Below are 16,623 nucleotides of genomic sequence, written 5' to 3' on the forward strand. Positions count from 1 at the left end.
TCAGTAACCCTCTCCAGCCTGGTTAGCCAGCTCAAGCCAAAGCAGCCTCCTGCAAAGTATCAGAACCAGCTGACCTGGTACACTGCCGAAACTCCCGCCGGGGCTGTTCCCTCAGTATGGGCCCTCCACTCAAGGTCGAGAGATACCACCCCCTACAAGCTGATCACCCAAATGCCAGTCTTACAAAATCCACGGTACTATTTCGCAGATGTTGAATCCTTCTGGCATCGTGACACTCCTCTTTCTTTTTTTTTGTGAATGGCTCTCTGGCCTCTCTTACAAAATCTTACTGCGCTGGTCAGCTATCCCACTTCAGAGCCTCTTTTCTTTGCCATGGTCCTACCATGGCCAAGCCACTGCCACCAGTCTGGGGGGCATGTGGCCCCTCATGGTGTGGACTTGATGCTCCCGTTAGTGTCCACTGCAGCCACGCACTATTCCACCTCAGGCACATGGGAGATCCGGTCTCCCCCTCCCTGATGTTGACAGGGTGTCCTCTGGCAACAAAGACTTAGAATCCACAATCTGCTTTGCATCCGTGGAGTCCCATTTCCGTATGCTACAGAAGGATGTGGCTCTAGTCTCAGGCTGCCTGTTCATATCCCCCTGGTACTGGACCCTTAGTTGCCCGTCCTTCCACCAGACATTAGCGGGATCCGTCTCTCTTCACTCCCGCACCAGCAGCAGCTGTGAGTTACAACATATGCTCTTCCTTTCTCACCAGCATATTCCTCTGCCAGACTCTGATCCCCATGATCTCTACCCATCGACGGGCCTTGGAGTTGGAATTCAGCTTCCTTCTTCAGAAACAAGCCATCACCCAGCCTCATGCCCATCCCACAACAGGTTGGTTTGCAATGTTTTTTCTCACCCTGAAGAAGGAGCCGAACAGCAGGCCTCGGATTCTCAACCTTAAGCCACAAATTCATCTGCACTTTCGCAAGGAAACCCTGCTAACACTCACCCAGTCTCTGCTCTCCTAGCCTGGGCCTTTGCCATATATCTGAAAGATGTGTATCCGCACATCCTGATCTACCAAAGTGACGAGAAGTTCCTCTGCTTCATCAGTGATGGCGCATCGACCTTCCCCAGAGTTTTCACGCATGTCGTCAGGATTGTAACTACCTACTTTTGTTGCCTAGACATCATTATCTTTCAGAACCTATCCCGCTGGTCCACAGCCAAGGTCACAGACTCCACCCGCCTCGTCTACAACCTTTCCACCCATCTGTGTTTTCCTCTTAAACCATGACAACATCAGCCTCTACCTTCCTCGCCGTTCGGCCCTGCTTGGGATTGGCTTCACCTCCTGAGCCTCAGGGTGAGCCTCATGGGTGAGCCTCATGGACCTGGTCCCCGTCTGCTGTCTCTACATGCATAAAGACTTGGAAACCACCAGTCCTCAGAGTCACATCAACATCCTGGAACCCCAAGCTGTATTCAACGCCCTTTACCACTTCACCTTACCATCAAGAACAAACACATCCTAATCCAATCTGGCAATGCGACAGTGGTCTCTTACTTAAACTATCAAGGGGGCATCCGCTCTCCAAGCTTATGCCTCCTGATGAGAGAAATGTTCCTCTGGGCCTTGGACTATGGTATCGACCTCCAACCAATGCACATCTCCAGATCCAACCTGCCCAGCCTCTGGCCTTCTGTATGAGGCTCCATGACCCACAAGCTTGGGCAATTGACACTTTCCATCTCCGCTAGGCAGAAATATTCCCCTACGCATTTCTTCCAATATCCCTGATCTCAGCCATACTGTCTAAAATTGAGCAAGAACACTGCCGAGTCCTCATCCCCCCTCCTGACCTAGCCAGCCCTTTAATTCTACCGCTCAGGCCGGACCTCTTCCACCAAACGGGCTCTGGCATCCTCTGCCCTCGGCAAGAGACTCTCCACCTGACCCGCTGGCCATTGTTGAAATGATTGTTATGCTCAGCTGGCCTTTCTGACAATGCTGCCACGATGACGGCCTGGAGCAGACAACAATCCACATGCTTTGTCTATAACAGCAGCCTCCAGACCTCCAGGGTCCCGTGCTAATCTGAATATGTTGTGAATGTCTGGGTAAATTGATTGAAGTGGACTTCCCCCTCAGAAGTGCAGCAGGAGTCCTCGACGTCGTACCTATCCAGACAGTCACAACCCTCCCGTCCTCCCCACTTTCGGCTGGTGTCCTTGTGTCCCAGAAAAAGGACAAACGTGGCGGCAACCATACCTGGGGTGAACCGATAGAGGGCGCACTACGGTTGATCAATTATTTAGCGAATAGCGAAAGAGCACTTGGGAAATATGCATATGTAGTGACTGATGATTCTCACTGGTTTCCTTAATTTTTTCATTATTTGTTTTTATTGTCTTTACTTAAAAGCATTGCAATAAATGTGTCGTTGAATCACTTTTCACTTTCCACTCAGACATAAGTCAGCTGGCTCCGATCAAAGCCCTTTTGCCTGGCTCAGTGGACTGGTACCAGCTCAAAGTGGTTGTAGCAATTCTCCAAACCCAACATGGTATTCCTACATGTAAAAGTGTCAGTGACAACATGGACAAGACAGCCAAACCAGTACCCTGTAGGCAGTTGAGTGGCTCATCCCGACTGGTTGGCCCCCAGCTGATGGTAGGTGACATCATTTTCTTTGAAATTGTGAGCCAAATCAAAAAAACGAGTCACAAGTGTGAAATATTAAGGCACGATGTCAAAAAAGGCAAGATGTCAAAAAGATTTTTATCGGTGCGCTGCCAGCCGCCATGGTGCCCCACGGCGCATTTTTCCAAGTCACCTGTCGACCCTCTACAGTTCGGCAAGGCGCCCAGACCAGTCTCCAGCTCATTAAACATCCCTATTGTGCCTTCTGTTATGTCAAAAAGCCTTGTAAGTGGACTATCGTGACAACTCCACGATTTTGTTTCACCTGTTGGACAATATTCAAAGATGCTTTTATTTAACAGAAAGCCTTTAATAGCAAAAATGGCCAGCATCACATGAGTGTCTGTGATTCTGTTGGTGCACCACGGCTGCCTACAAGTACCCAGAATGCAGTCATCCATGAAAGCATTAAGCAAATCTGTACCCTTTGTTATGCAGGAACACTAAGTAGGTTGGCGACGCCGAGGGTCAGTCAGCCAGGGCGCACTGACCCTCAGTGCGACGCTGTGGAGCCCACTGCGGCACGCCGATTGAAATCTTTTTGACATCGGGCCAAAGGTAGTTTGTTTTGTGAAAATATTGATTTGGATTGATATTAACTGAATCTCATAATCAAATGAGATACAATTTTTTTTAGTATGCATAGTATGGGTGAAAAGTAAGTCTGTAGTTCAAATCGGTTTTCACCAATTAACCAACACAGTCATGGTTTCCAGTTTATTTAACCTTTTATCAACATTTAAAGATTCCACATTTCCTTTTGGAAGTTTCCCCTGAAACCCCCCAAAAAGAAGAAAAGACTGAGCTCTAGGAGTGTGCATTTCTGGGTATATTTGAACCGGGTACCCGTTTTTTTGTCAACATCGGGTACCTGGGTACCCAGAAAAGAGATCACTTAATAACAAATAGCATTGCGTGCGACCCCAGTTGACCATGTGCCCGGCATCCAAATTCAGTTACTCGGCGCGCCACAGTGCAAGACAGCAACTTTGCGGCGGATTATTATCCCCTTGGACGATCTAAGTGAGCGCGGCATGGTACGGTATTCTAGCTCAGGCCACAGCTCATTAAGGATAAGCTATTGTGTCGGTGGCATTTGTTATATTAATAAAGCACCCTGCACCGCAGCGGGCTTTGAAGATTAGTTGTCGGCGTGACAACACTGCCCGATGAGATTACCTCATTTACTCTCATTCAACAACAAAAGCCACCGACCTGACATTGGAATGGGGGAACAGCATTTTCCCCCCTTCTAAAAATACAATGAATAAACATTCGTGTGATTTTCCAACGTACTCTGCTGTTACCTTGTGTTCCTGACGTGTTCCTGACATCAACCTGGCATTCGGAAAAGTTTTACGTACCTGTATTGCAGTGCTGCCCTTTTTCTGTCGCTGCTGGGAATCTCAGGCATTAGTCTGGCTCGCAGTCCCTATTCTTTGCAATGTACCTGTACGTATCAGGGCGGGATCTAGACATGTCAGTGGCATACATGTAGTGAGCTATACGTGATTTCTCCGCTCAATACGCCCTGACATTGACAAGGGCTTTCGTGTGATTTTCCAACGTACTCTGCTGCTGCTATTTTTGCGCTTCCAAAGTATTTTTAGTTCGCTGAATATAAATTTGTTTTGAAACACATAAAATAGATGCATTAAAATTAAATCACGAACTGCATTTCCATGTATCACAAGTCAGTTTGCCTTTCTTCCGGGCAATTCGACCCAATACCCGTACCCACTGTGCATTCGATAGCCGCCTTATTGCTTTAACACACAGGGCCATTTTGAGAGCGGCAAAAATACAGTCGACTCTTGGTAAGATGAGACTCCGGTTTAGACGAGCATAAATTTGCCAGCCCAGACTGAATTGTGCACATTCCCATGAGGGAAAATTGTGTAATACACAGACAACTGTCTGTGAGATACTTAACACGCAGGGCTGTACGTCGTTAGCCCGGCGTATATGCATGTTTTCCACCTCCCACCAAAATTGGCCTATCAACGCTGAAGCAATCCCTGTCATGTGCAAGTAAAACCATGAGTGCTCTATAAGCTGATCTCCTAGGCTGAAGACACAGGCTCCAAGCAGATATCGCGCATTCCAGCAAGTACCCAGGCTCCTCTCTTATCTTGGCAGTGAACCCATGTCCATTTTTACATCAACGACTATTCACTGAGCATACTAGATTCCAGTATGAAAAGCGTCAAACACGGAACCAGAACTAGCATGGTTGCTTTATTTCTAGTACTGGGGCATTTTGTGTTTTATTTTCACCGTTGTATTGAGGCGTGCATCTAATACTGTTTGTCACCAATGGGCAAGGTTTCATTAAGAAAATTATTTTATTGATCTTAGTTTTAGTGACGTCGATTTACCCTTAATATTGCAGTTCCATGCCCACAACTTTTCTAACTTGTGATTATTCATTTTGAACCATTTCATCACAGTATGTTTCACTCCCATTAGACACCTGGAAATTAACGACTTCGACTGTGGGCAGCGGTTACTTGATCAGACCTTCGTGAGCCATATGGAATTGTCCTTAGCAACTACACAAAATAATTTTTTGTTCGACTGTCATGGATTATATTTGATATTTCTGCGCAGCGCGATCTACATGTTCTACATGCATCAACCGATCAAGCCACGCACCATGCATGCACGGCAAAATGCAGCCTGTTACACGCACACCGAAGTACATGTACATGTACTGTACATGGAGCCGGTGTACAGTATCATGTGGTTCACGCATGTGTAGTACATATAAAACTGGGGATATATACCGTGAATTTCAGCATTTCTTGGCACTGTCATAATGGCACATAGACCTTGGTTTCAATAATAAACTTCATGCTAACTTAGTGTACTTTCGTGATCGTCTTTCGTTGCCAAGTCTAGCCACTGAATTAACCACTTCGTGCCGGGGCATTTTTCAACGTTGAGGATGTTGGGCCGGCATGACTATCATTTTTTCTGTTTTCAAAATCCTTCAACAATTCATCATTCCATTTAACAGTCGTGTATAGCCGCACAGAGTAATATTTAGGCACTACTGTAAGTTGACAGGTGACCTTCATTGACGACCGAATATTTCAGCCAGGCCTGCAGCCTTGTAAACAGAGCCCAGATCGTGCGGTGTTATACAACTGTCTTTTGTTCACGAACCTGGCTCAGTGCACTGCTGACCTCTTTTCAATAGGGGCCAGATTAGCATGCAGCGGTGCTATGTGGCTCATCCCTGCGGTGGTGGAGAGCTTTTGTCCCCGGTGGTAATCCGCTTGCTCTAAATACCCCAGACCCTGGTATAAGGTTTCAAAATAATGCTGGATTATCACCACTTTTGAGAGTGAAAAATGCCGGTAATGCCCAGCAGCCTGGTCTTTTGTTCGGAGTACGGTCTTTTGTTACAGGGCCCTGTTTCCTTTGTCCGAGTTCGGAGACCCCAGCCACACATATAAACCATACGGCTCCGATTTCGGAGTCCCCGCCTGGTAGTGGTTAAGGCCGTAAATGGAATCGGGGTCGAGTTAAGTCGATATGCACGTCTGGTCGGGTAGAGAAACAAATCTAGCGGAAAACCGTCAGCAAATCTAAAACCTTTACACCTTTCTCCACCACACCTTACTTTTGAAGACTTCACGAAAAATTCAAATTCTTTGTTTCAAACCTTCAAAAATTTCCCCAAAACATAAACAAACTACCGCTTACGCGAAGAGCTTTTCACAAAAATGACTAGTTCTGACCACTCTGTTACTATACAACATATCTCAATTTTATTTTCACAAAACAGGAAAAGGCTTTACCTTACCATGAAAATATTTGGGGCAGGGATTTTTATTTCCAAAAGGTGAAAATGCGACGTAAATTTCATGAAATGAAGCAGCTGCTTGCCTGGCACATATTCTCGTGGCTCTCATCACTTATGCAAGTGATCCTAAAAATGGGACATGCACTGTTAATAATTTCCCTCTGAAACATACGTATCATTGCTGCTACTGTGCTAGCATAAATATTCATCATTTTATGTCATCAAATTTTCAAATATACATGTACTCAGTCAGTGAGACCCCTACCTTTCTCATACTCTCAGGAGTGCCTCGATGATGTACAAAGAAAATCAACTACCTTATCCATCCAATGCTATATCCTACATTTCAATTGATTGGGGGTCTAAAGGAATGGACAAATTAACCCACTAAAACCAGCTAAAAGTCACCTGCGAAATCATGCAGCCACTTTGAGCAAACGAATAAAATAGTTCATAATGGTCGCCTTACTCGGCCTACTCACCGAGTGCATGCGGCCAATTACCGACATGAAAGTTGCCTAACATTACATGTACTGCACATGTAGTACAGGATGTACGCATACACACGCAGCCTCCAGTATCCGAGGATGGTATTTGACAGAATCCAAGTCATCTGTGGTGAGGGAAAGCAGTGAAGGGAAGCCAAAAGCTGTCTAGGCTATTCTCTTCCCAATCCTTGCTTGTACATGTACGATCAATCATGATGTGCTGGATAGTTAGAATCAAGTTGACATTAGTGTTGCAACTCTGCCAACACGGTGGCTGTGCATCGTGTACCCCGTATGTAGTAGTGTTTTCCTTAGGCATTGTTCGGGAGCTGACTATGAGAAATCCCAACAAGCGTGTGCTCAAGGGAAAATCCCAAGCTTATTAACGGCCGTTTTATGTAACGCACACTGCTTTCTTGATTTTTATTCCACACATTTGTAACAAGTTTTTTTTCAGTTATTGAGAAAGACTTTTTTTCAGAGGTAAGATAACTTGTTTTAAGAGTGAAAAAATGCATTTCAGAAAATCAGACATCAAAATCACACTAAATGGCAAACACTATGCTTTTTCTAGTCGATCCAAATTTACGATCAAGCTTTTTCCATGTTTTTTCAAAATAAGAATGATCTGCAAAAAAAACTAAAAAACATCAGCATGCTGCGGGACGCTGAGTTGATTGCATGTTTAGATAGTGTGTTTATGAAGTACGGTCTGCCGTGACACCATTGTTATGCATGTTTCCCACCAGTGCCACATGGTGCCGCGCATCAGCGGGTCTCAGGAGGCTGGAGTGCGGCGCCGTGCAGCACTGTGCGGCGCATTGAAGCGGATCGCGGCGCGCCGATAAAAATATTTTGGACGCCTTCCAAAATCAAAAATCTGCCATTCCTTCATGAGGGCGGCAGGTCTGGGCTGGCTTGCAGTTTGACTCTGCAAGAAGGGACTCGGTGATGACGTCACTTAGCACATCTCTGGTGACAGGGTCCTTTGTAGTGGAGACATTGAGCTGCCTCCAAGATTTCTGCTTCTTGGCAGGACTCATGTGGAGCCTCAAAGCCTGATGAGTTGGTCAGTCCAGCACACTGCTCTGCACATGGCCCTGGTGATAAAAATATTGCGAAGGTTACTGTCTGATGATAATATAGTTGATGTGACGCCAGTGCTTAGACCTCAGGTGCATCCAGGAGGTCTTGTAGTGGTTGCAGAGCTGGAACATGGTGTTGGTGATGGCCGTACCGAACTCTGAACAAAGGGTAAGGAAATGCTGGCCATTGTTGTTAACGTTGCCAATATTGTGTCGCCCAGTGATACCCGTTCAGATGTCGTGGCTCAAACTAAATCTGGCATTGTAGTCACCCATCACTTGTCACTGCAGGGAATGCTGCAAAGGGTGGCTCCCTGGAAGTCGTAGAAACGGTCCTTGGAGTCATCCTCACATGTGAGAGTGGGAACGTTAGCAGTGTAGCATGGCAATCCTTAACCCCTTGATGACGAAAACTTTTTTCCGAAAGCCGACTCTGAGAATTCCAGCCTTGCTTGGCCACGAAGGCCACCTGCCAAACCGCATATTCTCAGTTTGTGGCCCTGCGTGCTCTGCACGCTTTGAATTACACAGTGAAAAGGCTCATTGTGGCGTGCGGCTCTACTCACACTTCCACATTCCCGTTGCCTCTTTTCAAAGTGGGGACTATTGTGAAGCTGGTGTTTATGATGCAATTCAGCCTTTTCATTTCTTGGCAACACACAAAGGCCAATTACCATATATACAAGAGCCAGGGTATGCCTTCTTTCACCTATTCGCTCGAGGATGGGCCGGGAATAATAGCTGAAAAGCGGGCTGAGGATCTCAATTTTTACAGCGGCTCTTACCGTCATCCGTCGCGAATGGGTTAACAAGGGGCAGTCAAAGAGACATCAGAAGTTCATGCAAAAGGGAGACTCAGGAAGCGAGCGAAGGATAGTCGTCTTCAAGCAAAGCCAACGTGGTGGACGGTGTAACCCTCGCCTACCTCAGTCAAAGATCCCTGGTCAGCAAATCTAGTCTGGCGCAGCAGTCCCAACCCACTGACTTGACCACCCAGCAAGGACTCTGGTGGCATGGAGAGGAACCAGGACGACCTGCTCCATGGGAAGCTGCAGCACCCTGGCTGTCGTCCCCTTTGTTGGGTGCCACCTAACGCAAGGAGACAAAGACTAGAACTTTGTAGACTGCTGGCCGAGACTAATGGGCTCTACCCACGGGTTTGTGGTCAGAGTGGTCCTTGTAACAAGTTTTACCTATCTGCGTTTGTGGTCAGCATTGTCCTCATAGGTGGACTGTCAGCCAAGTCATATGAGCTCAACCTGCCTGGATCAACCTGGTTATTGCGACATGAATTTGCTGACACCCTCTGTTATTTTGTAGAAGAAACAAGGCCAGGATGAGAAGCCACACAGTGGCATTTGATTAGGAGACGCGGTTGTATACAATGGGGTAATTCAGTCCAGATGGAGCTGCTTGGCACTCCATCCCACCCCAGGACATTTGCCGCCATATTGCTGCTTAAATTTCACACATAAATTATGACACCATATGACCCATGATTACATCATTTATGACATCAGTTTCAGTGAAGACCACATTTCTGTATTCTCAATTAAATTTCGGATCAGATACATGTAAATGGAAAAAGTTTTCCTGGTTTTATAATAAAATACACTAAATATTCAGTTTATTACACACAGTGTCCATGTGTTTTTCCATAGGGCTTTCCTATTCGTAATACACATATATGAACCTACATGTATCTGCTGATGATGAAAAGCAATAAATTGTTAAAACTGCTCTGTCATTAGCGCATCTAAACTTTTTATATAACCAGCAAGAAATGAGACCGAGGGGTACCCCCCAACATGTCCAATCCCTATACACATTCCAGACTATTGTTACTTAAGACATCCCCCCAAGATGTCTGAAAGGAATTCCCCAGATTCTTGCGAGACAATGACCAACACAAAGCAGGGGGGGTTCTCTCCGTCTTATACCTTGCTGCATATGACTTTTTAAAAATTATGTCCACAGTCATGAATATTGAACCAAAGACCCAAAAGGACGGGACCCACAGCCGCAAGGCATACTTGCATATTGAGTGAGCATGTGTTTATTGCCATTATAGGCCTTTGGTGTATACACGATGGACTGCTGGTGGGGTTTTTCATCATGGCAGCATTGGTGGCAGAATGAGTTTCAAGGGGGGGGCCAGTTGTGAGAGCATCTGATATCAGCCAATCAACCGGTTCACATACAAAAGTTGCATAGCATATACAGTATAGGCGTCACCCATGTCCGTGTGTGATTTTGCTGGATACAACTGAGTTGGGATTTTGTAACCTCTCTTTTGTAAGTGTGGTTTTGCTCTCTAGGAATCTGCTTACCCAAGCAAAAAGGTCTTTAATCCCCACAGCTCTTTTGTATATAGTGTGGGCTTCTCTATTTAACTCTAATTACTCAGGAAAGGCGTTTCCGTTTTATTGTTTGTTGGGGGTGGGTCCACTCGGTAGCAGCATCCGTGTGTAGGATTGTCATCTGCGTTCTGACCCAACCAAACATGACGTTTTATGTCAACCGCAGAAAAGAAAAAAATTATTCTTAAATGAGTGTTACGTATCTTCCATGGAACAAATAAGGAAAATTGTGCATGTTTACGTGTCATCCTTTGTCCGATCCATTAACCAGTTGGCGTCTAATTTTCTTACCTGAAAAACTGCTGGGGGCGGGTTTTACCAGCAAATTCTTCAACCTTGTGATTGTGCTTTGACCTATGACGTGTTCACACGTTAACCGCAGAAATGAAAAAAAGAAGAATTCTTAAACAAGTGTACACGTCCTCCGTGGAACAAAAAAGGACAGTTACGTGTGTTTACATGTCATTCGGCATCAAGTGGTTAAGCCCCATCCCATTGTAGGACCTGTGACCCCCCATCAAAAAAGTGGGGGGTGACTGCCCCCAGTCTCCCCCCCACTTCAGCCACCAGTGATAGGTGGGTTTGGCTGCAGCAAGCTTATTGGCACAATGCCAGATCCTGTCCACACTGTAGTATGCACGTAAGATAGCACTGAATTTTCAGTTGTATTTTATGCATAAATGTCATCATACTATATGTTCCCATTTTCAAGTGACTAGCCTACAACATACTTCTACTCTCAAAGAGCACCTATGAATAAAACTTGTTCTTTCTGAATTTTACCTGTTTAATTATAAATGGAAGTGTCCAGACTGAGTACAATATATAATGTTTGTCTTTCATCTCATTCAAAATACTTTTTAAAGGGACTTTTTTGTGTGTGCACCAAGACACAAATTCTGAAAAATGTTTGTAAAGGTCAGCTGTTTGTTTATATGTCATTGAGGGGAACCCAAGGCCCTCATCATGGTGGACGACGTGGCGCACAGTCACGGAGTAAATCCCGCACAGAGAGTACACAGTTTCTTTATATATAACAAAGTGCTCCAAAAGCCTTTGACAAAACCATTTCTCAATTCAGCAATAATAGAGTACTCCATCCTACCCTGGCCCTTTCTCTTTTCCGAAATACTTCTCTGGACATGCCCAGATTGCTGAGGTTGACAAATTCAGGTTTTGTACAGCAATTCTGAGAGAATCCACTGACCACACAGGACTTCAGCACATTAACTATTGCAAACAATCCACCAAAACAAGAAATGTCGGGAAAAAAGCTAAGTATAGTCCTTACTGACACACATCCGCATAAACGTGCGTACATACCCTTGCGACCTTTGCCAGTACCAAGTAACACAATGACATTTGGGGGTCTGATAAATATCATTTGCATGTATTAAATATGAATTTGGTTTTCGCAAAAGATGGAGCTGAATCGCAACTTTGATTTTATTACACTAAAAGTAAACTTCATGCTGTAAAATAGTGTTCTGATGGTAAGGTCAACAAAAACACAAAAACCTCAACATTATTAGAAGTGCTCTTTAATGCATTTTGTTTTTTGTTTTTTTCCTTCCCTTTTGTTGTTCACTGACGCAGTGATGTAAACACCTGCGTAATAAAAATGCTCTATACAATGAAGCAATGCTGTGCCACACCAATGCTAAAAGGAGGCATGATGGAAATGCAGCAACCATTCCAGCCAAATAATTTTGCTGCACTGTACTGTGACCGCACACACACTGCTCTGCAGTTGCATATCCAAAAAATCTTGAGCAAGAAGGTTTCTACAAGTTAATTCACAGAACCTGATCTCTTGTTTATGTATGTACTTTCTGTATTCATGAATATAATTTGAAGTTGTATTATCAGTACATAAAGTAAGCCCGTTTCCACAATATTTGTGCTTCAATATAAAGTTTATTGCCCATTTCTCTAGATGCTTCGTGCACACTCATTCTGCAATATATGGCCATTTGTTGGCCAGTTTCCTGTCATGACTATTAGAGTAGCATTGTGCACATTAGAGTGAATTGTCCATTACTATTAAGACTTACATGTATCAACTGTAAACATTTTTACGTATATAGTAAGGCATGGTTTTAATCAGTCATGGCAATTTTTAATAGTTTTTTGTTCTGCAAATAGTTCAGGCTAAAATTTGCATGTAATTGTTTAAGGTTAACTGTAACTACAACCACAAAACTTTAAGTTTCACATATAATTTTTAAACCCAAACTTGCAGACAAAGAGAAACTACACCAAGGCTTCCTTTTGTTGGTTATGGTCAACCACAATGAGAGGGCACATTACTGAATTTGCTCCATCTTCCCATGTCAGTGACGTGTTTCCATACATATCCAGTCAGGTATTCAGGAGTCAATGGCCTCCCTACACCTTTTTTTTTTCAAATTTTGCCAGAGCTTTGCCTGACTGGGAGACATGGCTATAGCAGCAACATCACACATGTTGCCAGAGTCTATGTGAGCTCCAAGTCATGTTCCAAGTTTACATGCAGCATAGTCATCTGATCCAAAAATGCACCACTGTCAGTGAACAAGAGATTTACAGTAAAATGCTATTGTTCAAAATGTCAAAGTAATATACATGTATTATGATATTACATGAAATGGATATCATGCCAATAATCGAGGCTCAAGAACAAATTTAAATGAAAAATACATGTAACTTTATTCCTTGAATCAAATTGTTTTATTCCTTGAATAAAACAAATGGCTGTGCTACAGATTTGGGCAATAAACTTAATACCTTTCAAATGGATCATTTCAAATAGGAAACAGCCTGAAAAATAGCACCAAAAATAAGTAGGCTTATCCTGAGATTCAAACCATGGACACCCACAATACTAATTCTTTCCTTGACCCACTACGCCATGCAAGTCAGCTCAACCAGACTCCTTTTTTTCCTTCTTTTGTGCCCCCCACCCAGCATAATGATCCTGAAGCCGTTACATAAGGTGCCTAATATGATGTATTACTGCATGCCTAACACAGTTGCATTTTGCTGGAAAATTCTCGTTTATTATCAGCGGTGAGAAGTTGGATTGGATGGCAGAATTGTATGATGTAGAGTATTGATAATTAATATGTAATTTTCCCTTGTTTGACCCAACAGACATACAAGTCTCCACTGCACAAGCCCCCACTCTCAGTTACAACAATACCTGATCCCCCTTCCTCCAGCCCACAGATGAGCAATAGCAGTCCGTCACTGGAGCAGGATGGGACCAAACGCAAACTGCCCAGCTGGTTTGAGGGATCAGCCAAGAAGGGGAAAATCTGTGAGGGGAACAGTAAGAAGACAAAGGGAAGCAGCTTGTTTGGAAGGCGGTGAATGCACGACTTGAGGCAATAGGGTTTTATAAAAGTTTTTCTTGGAAATGGTGCAAGTTAGCACTGTTATACACATTTAATTAATGTGCATTGACATGAATCCTTAACTATGAGGAAATGGTTACCATACAGTCATTTATTTTCAGAAATTTATATTCATGCTGGGAATGTGACAGTTGCTACCACCTCATGGGAAACTGTTGAGTATCTGTCGATCTGAATAGGCCTTGAAATGGGCAGGATATTACATGCGTCTTGAATGTACCCACACAAGAGTATTAAGTTCATAGGGCACTTACTCGCCTTGCAAAGTAAAGCCTACTGGGTAGTTCCATGTTTGTGCACAAAACCTATGAAAAATGTGACTTTTTTACAGTATTTGCATGTCTTGGTCTGTATTCTTTAACAGTGTATCAGCAAAGTCGACACACTAAATATCTAAATGCACAATTAGCAAATGAGCATTTCATTTTGGTCTGTGTCAAAATGCAAACAGGTGTGCATTGTACTGCAGATGAGTTAGGCTGAAGCTGTTTAATGCGTCATACAAATGATAAAAAACATGTTGTATGTTACTTGCATATATTGTTCTTGCACACTACATCATTCAGAACATGCTCCATCTTTAGTTTCATTGTGTTCTAGGAACATTTGCATTATTTTAATTACATGTATGCCTGTGCCTAGGAGGCATAAAAATTTCTCCTCCAGAAAATGATGAGTTTGAGCTCTTAGAATTTATAGCTTTAATTGCCCGCACTCAGTTGAATTCACAACAGCTGAACACCTATTAAAACTTCATGCTACACAATAAATTTGTGCATGTTCAATCGAAATGCTGCTCCTGAATACGTGCATTTCTGCCCTGTTAGTACAGTCTATGATCGTCATACATGTGAGCCATTGTGCACACATCTTGAGATGTGGCAGCTCATGTACATGTAACATTTAGCTTGCACTGTTTACATGTTAATGAAAGGCTAAAAACTCTATTCTTAGTCGATTCACTAATAATTACAAGCAAAGCAGAAATTATGTCTTGAAACACGAGAGGTTTAATGTGTGGAAATCACACTGTTTGTTGATGAAAGTATAGTCCCTTTCACCATTCTGCTCAGAACAGCCACCATATTTGGATCATAGGTGTACATTATACTCTAGGGGTGATTTTGAATTGGAAAAGTTTTTGCATGGAGAAAATCCTTTCCTCAAATAAAATTTCACATAACACTGATCCAACTTATTTTCCACTTTACATCTTATTTCAGTTTACAGTGCTAATGGTCAATTTCTGTCTGTATATTTTTGACTGCTTTTAGGTTTACCCATTCATTAATGGAGACTCCCACTACGTCTGCAAACACTACACACAAGAAAGTTGGCGCCTGTTACAGAATGTGATGTGTGAATTGAAATTAACTCTTATACAATGGTCAGCTGACCATCGTGGAAAAAAAAGAGAACAAAATGTCTGTTTTCTCGAAAACAGACAGGACAGGCGGAAATATTTTACAGACTGATTGAGGCTGTTACGTACATTCTTTCAAGTAAGATATTTCAGGATTATACGATAATCGGATTTGGGGGATTTTACCAGTGCAGCACACTACCTTTAGATTGATGTGAAGTTTGAGAACATAACAATTTGAATTCTCTGTACTAAAGACATTGTAGCTATACCTCAAACTCACAATTTCAGGCAAGCTTTCGCTTGGTTGCATAAGAAATGCTTTGCACCAATACTCTGTTTTTAATGGATAGGAAGAGCAAAAAGGACCAAGCCCATTCCAGAAATGGTGGTCGCTATACAAAAGCGTGCCCCAAATCAGTATAGCAAGTATAGCAAGTGTCTTTGGTCTGAGAAATTCATATTTTATGTTTATGTGCAATCAGATAACTCAGTGTACCAGATTGTATTCAAATTTAAGTTGCAAAAGGCTAGTGCACTGCATTTCCATGCACACATAATCCACACGTGTACCCTGTAAGTTATAACTCATTTCACTTTGTGTGTTGGCTCTGCCTATCTTGAAAATTCTGCTCCAAAAATGAGGTCAGAATTGAGACATGGACTTTGTGCTTGAAGTAGAGATACATGTACCTTGTTAGTTGTTACCTGTGGCTAAGGACTGAGCAACAGAATCTGTACAAGTCGGGTCAACTATTAAGTGGACAGTTGAAAAGTCACATTTCAATATTTTTATAAGACTTTGCACAGCGACTGTTTAAAAGTTATACATGTACTGCATGATACTTGTGATACAATCCATTGATTTATGCAGTTAAGTACGAGCAAGAAATTTAAGATCTCAAATGACCTTTAAAATGTATTAAAATAAACTATGAAAAGATCTGGATGTGCAAAATCTGATATAAAAGAAGATCTTACAGTGAAATAGCCGTTTTTGTGTAGTGTATTTCGTTTACTGAAAACATCTCACCTCGGCTTACCTCAAGTTGCATATAAGCACGATATGCATGTATACTCAATGTAAGAGCCCCTGCTACACTGCCTTTCTTGCTGCTTGTACTTAAAGAGCCGTTTAATTCAGAGATCTGTCCTAGTTTTTTCAGGGTCACGTTCAGTGTGAATGTATACGGAAACGTATTACCACCACACACACAAACACACACAGACAATTATTTTCACACATGTATGTGATTATTTCACATACATGTACGTGATAATTTAATGCATGCGCATGATAGTTTCTTATACGTAGGAGATAGGTTTCCGTATCTAACACTGGCACCTGTGCAAGTCAGTTTTCTGTGTATGTTCTTTCGGTGCAGGTTCTTTCGGTGTAGTTTTAAAAGCTGCATGGTAAGTCTAAAGCCTAGGCGCATTTGAATTCCTGTAACTGTCTTTA

At 43.1% G+C, this 16,623-nt stretch overlaps 1 protein-coding gene across 2 annotated transcripts in view; it reads left to right on the forward strand.

The window, feature by feature from the left end:
* wrn (WRN RecQ like helicase) overlaps positions 1-16,151 on the forward strand; it is a 133,755-nt gene extending 117,604 nt beyond the window's left edge. For both annotated transcript variants that reach the window (XM_087149197.1, XM_087149198.1), the window contains 2 exons: positions 2,427-2,629; positions 13,536-16,151. In XM_087149197.1, coding sequence (XP_087005323.1) covers positions 2,427-2,629; positions 13,536-13,754 — 422 coding nt within the window. In that variant the 3' untranslated portion in view covers positions 13,755-16,151. The remainder of the gene's footprint in view (positions 1-2,426; positions 2,630-13,535) is intronic.
* The last annotated feature ends 472 nt before the right edge of the window (positions 16,152-16,623 follow it).

This window comes from Acanthaster planci, linkage group LG19 (genome assembly GCF_054643075.1).
Source record: "Acanthaster planci isolate LZ-2023a linkage group LG19, COTS_SCS, whole genome shotgun sequence".
Classification (NCBI taxonomy): domain Eukaryota; kingdom Metazoa; phylum Echinodermata; class Asteroidea; order Valvatida; family Acanthasteridae; genus Acanthaster; species Acanthaster planci.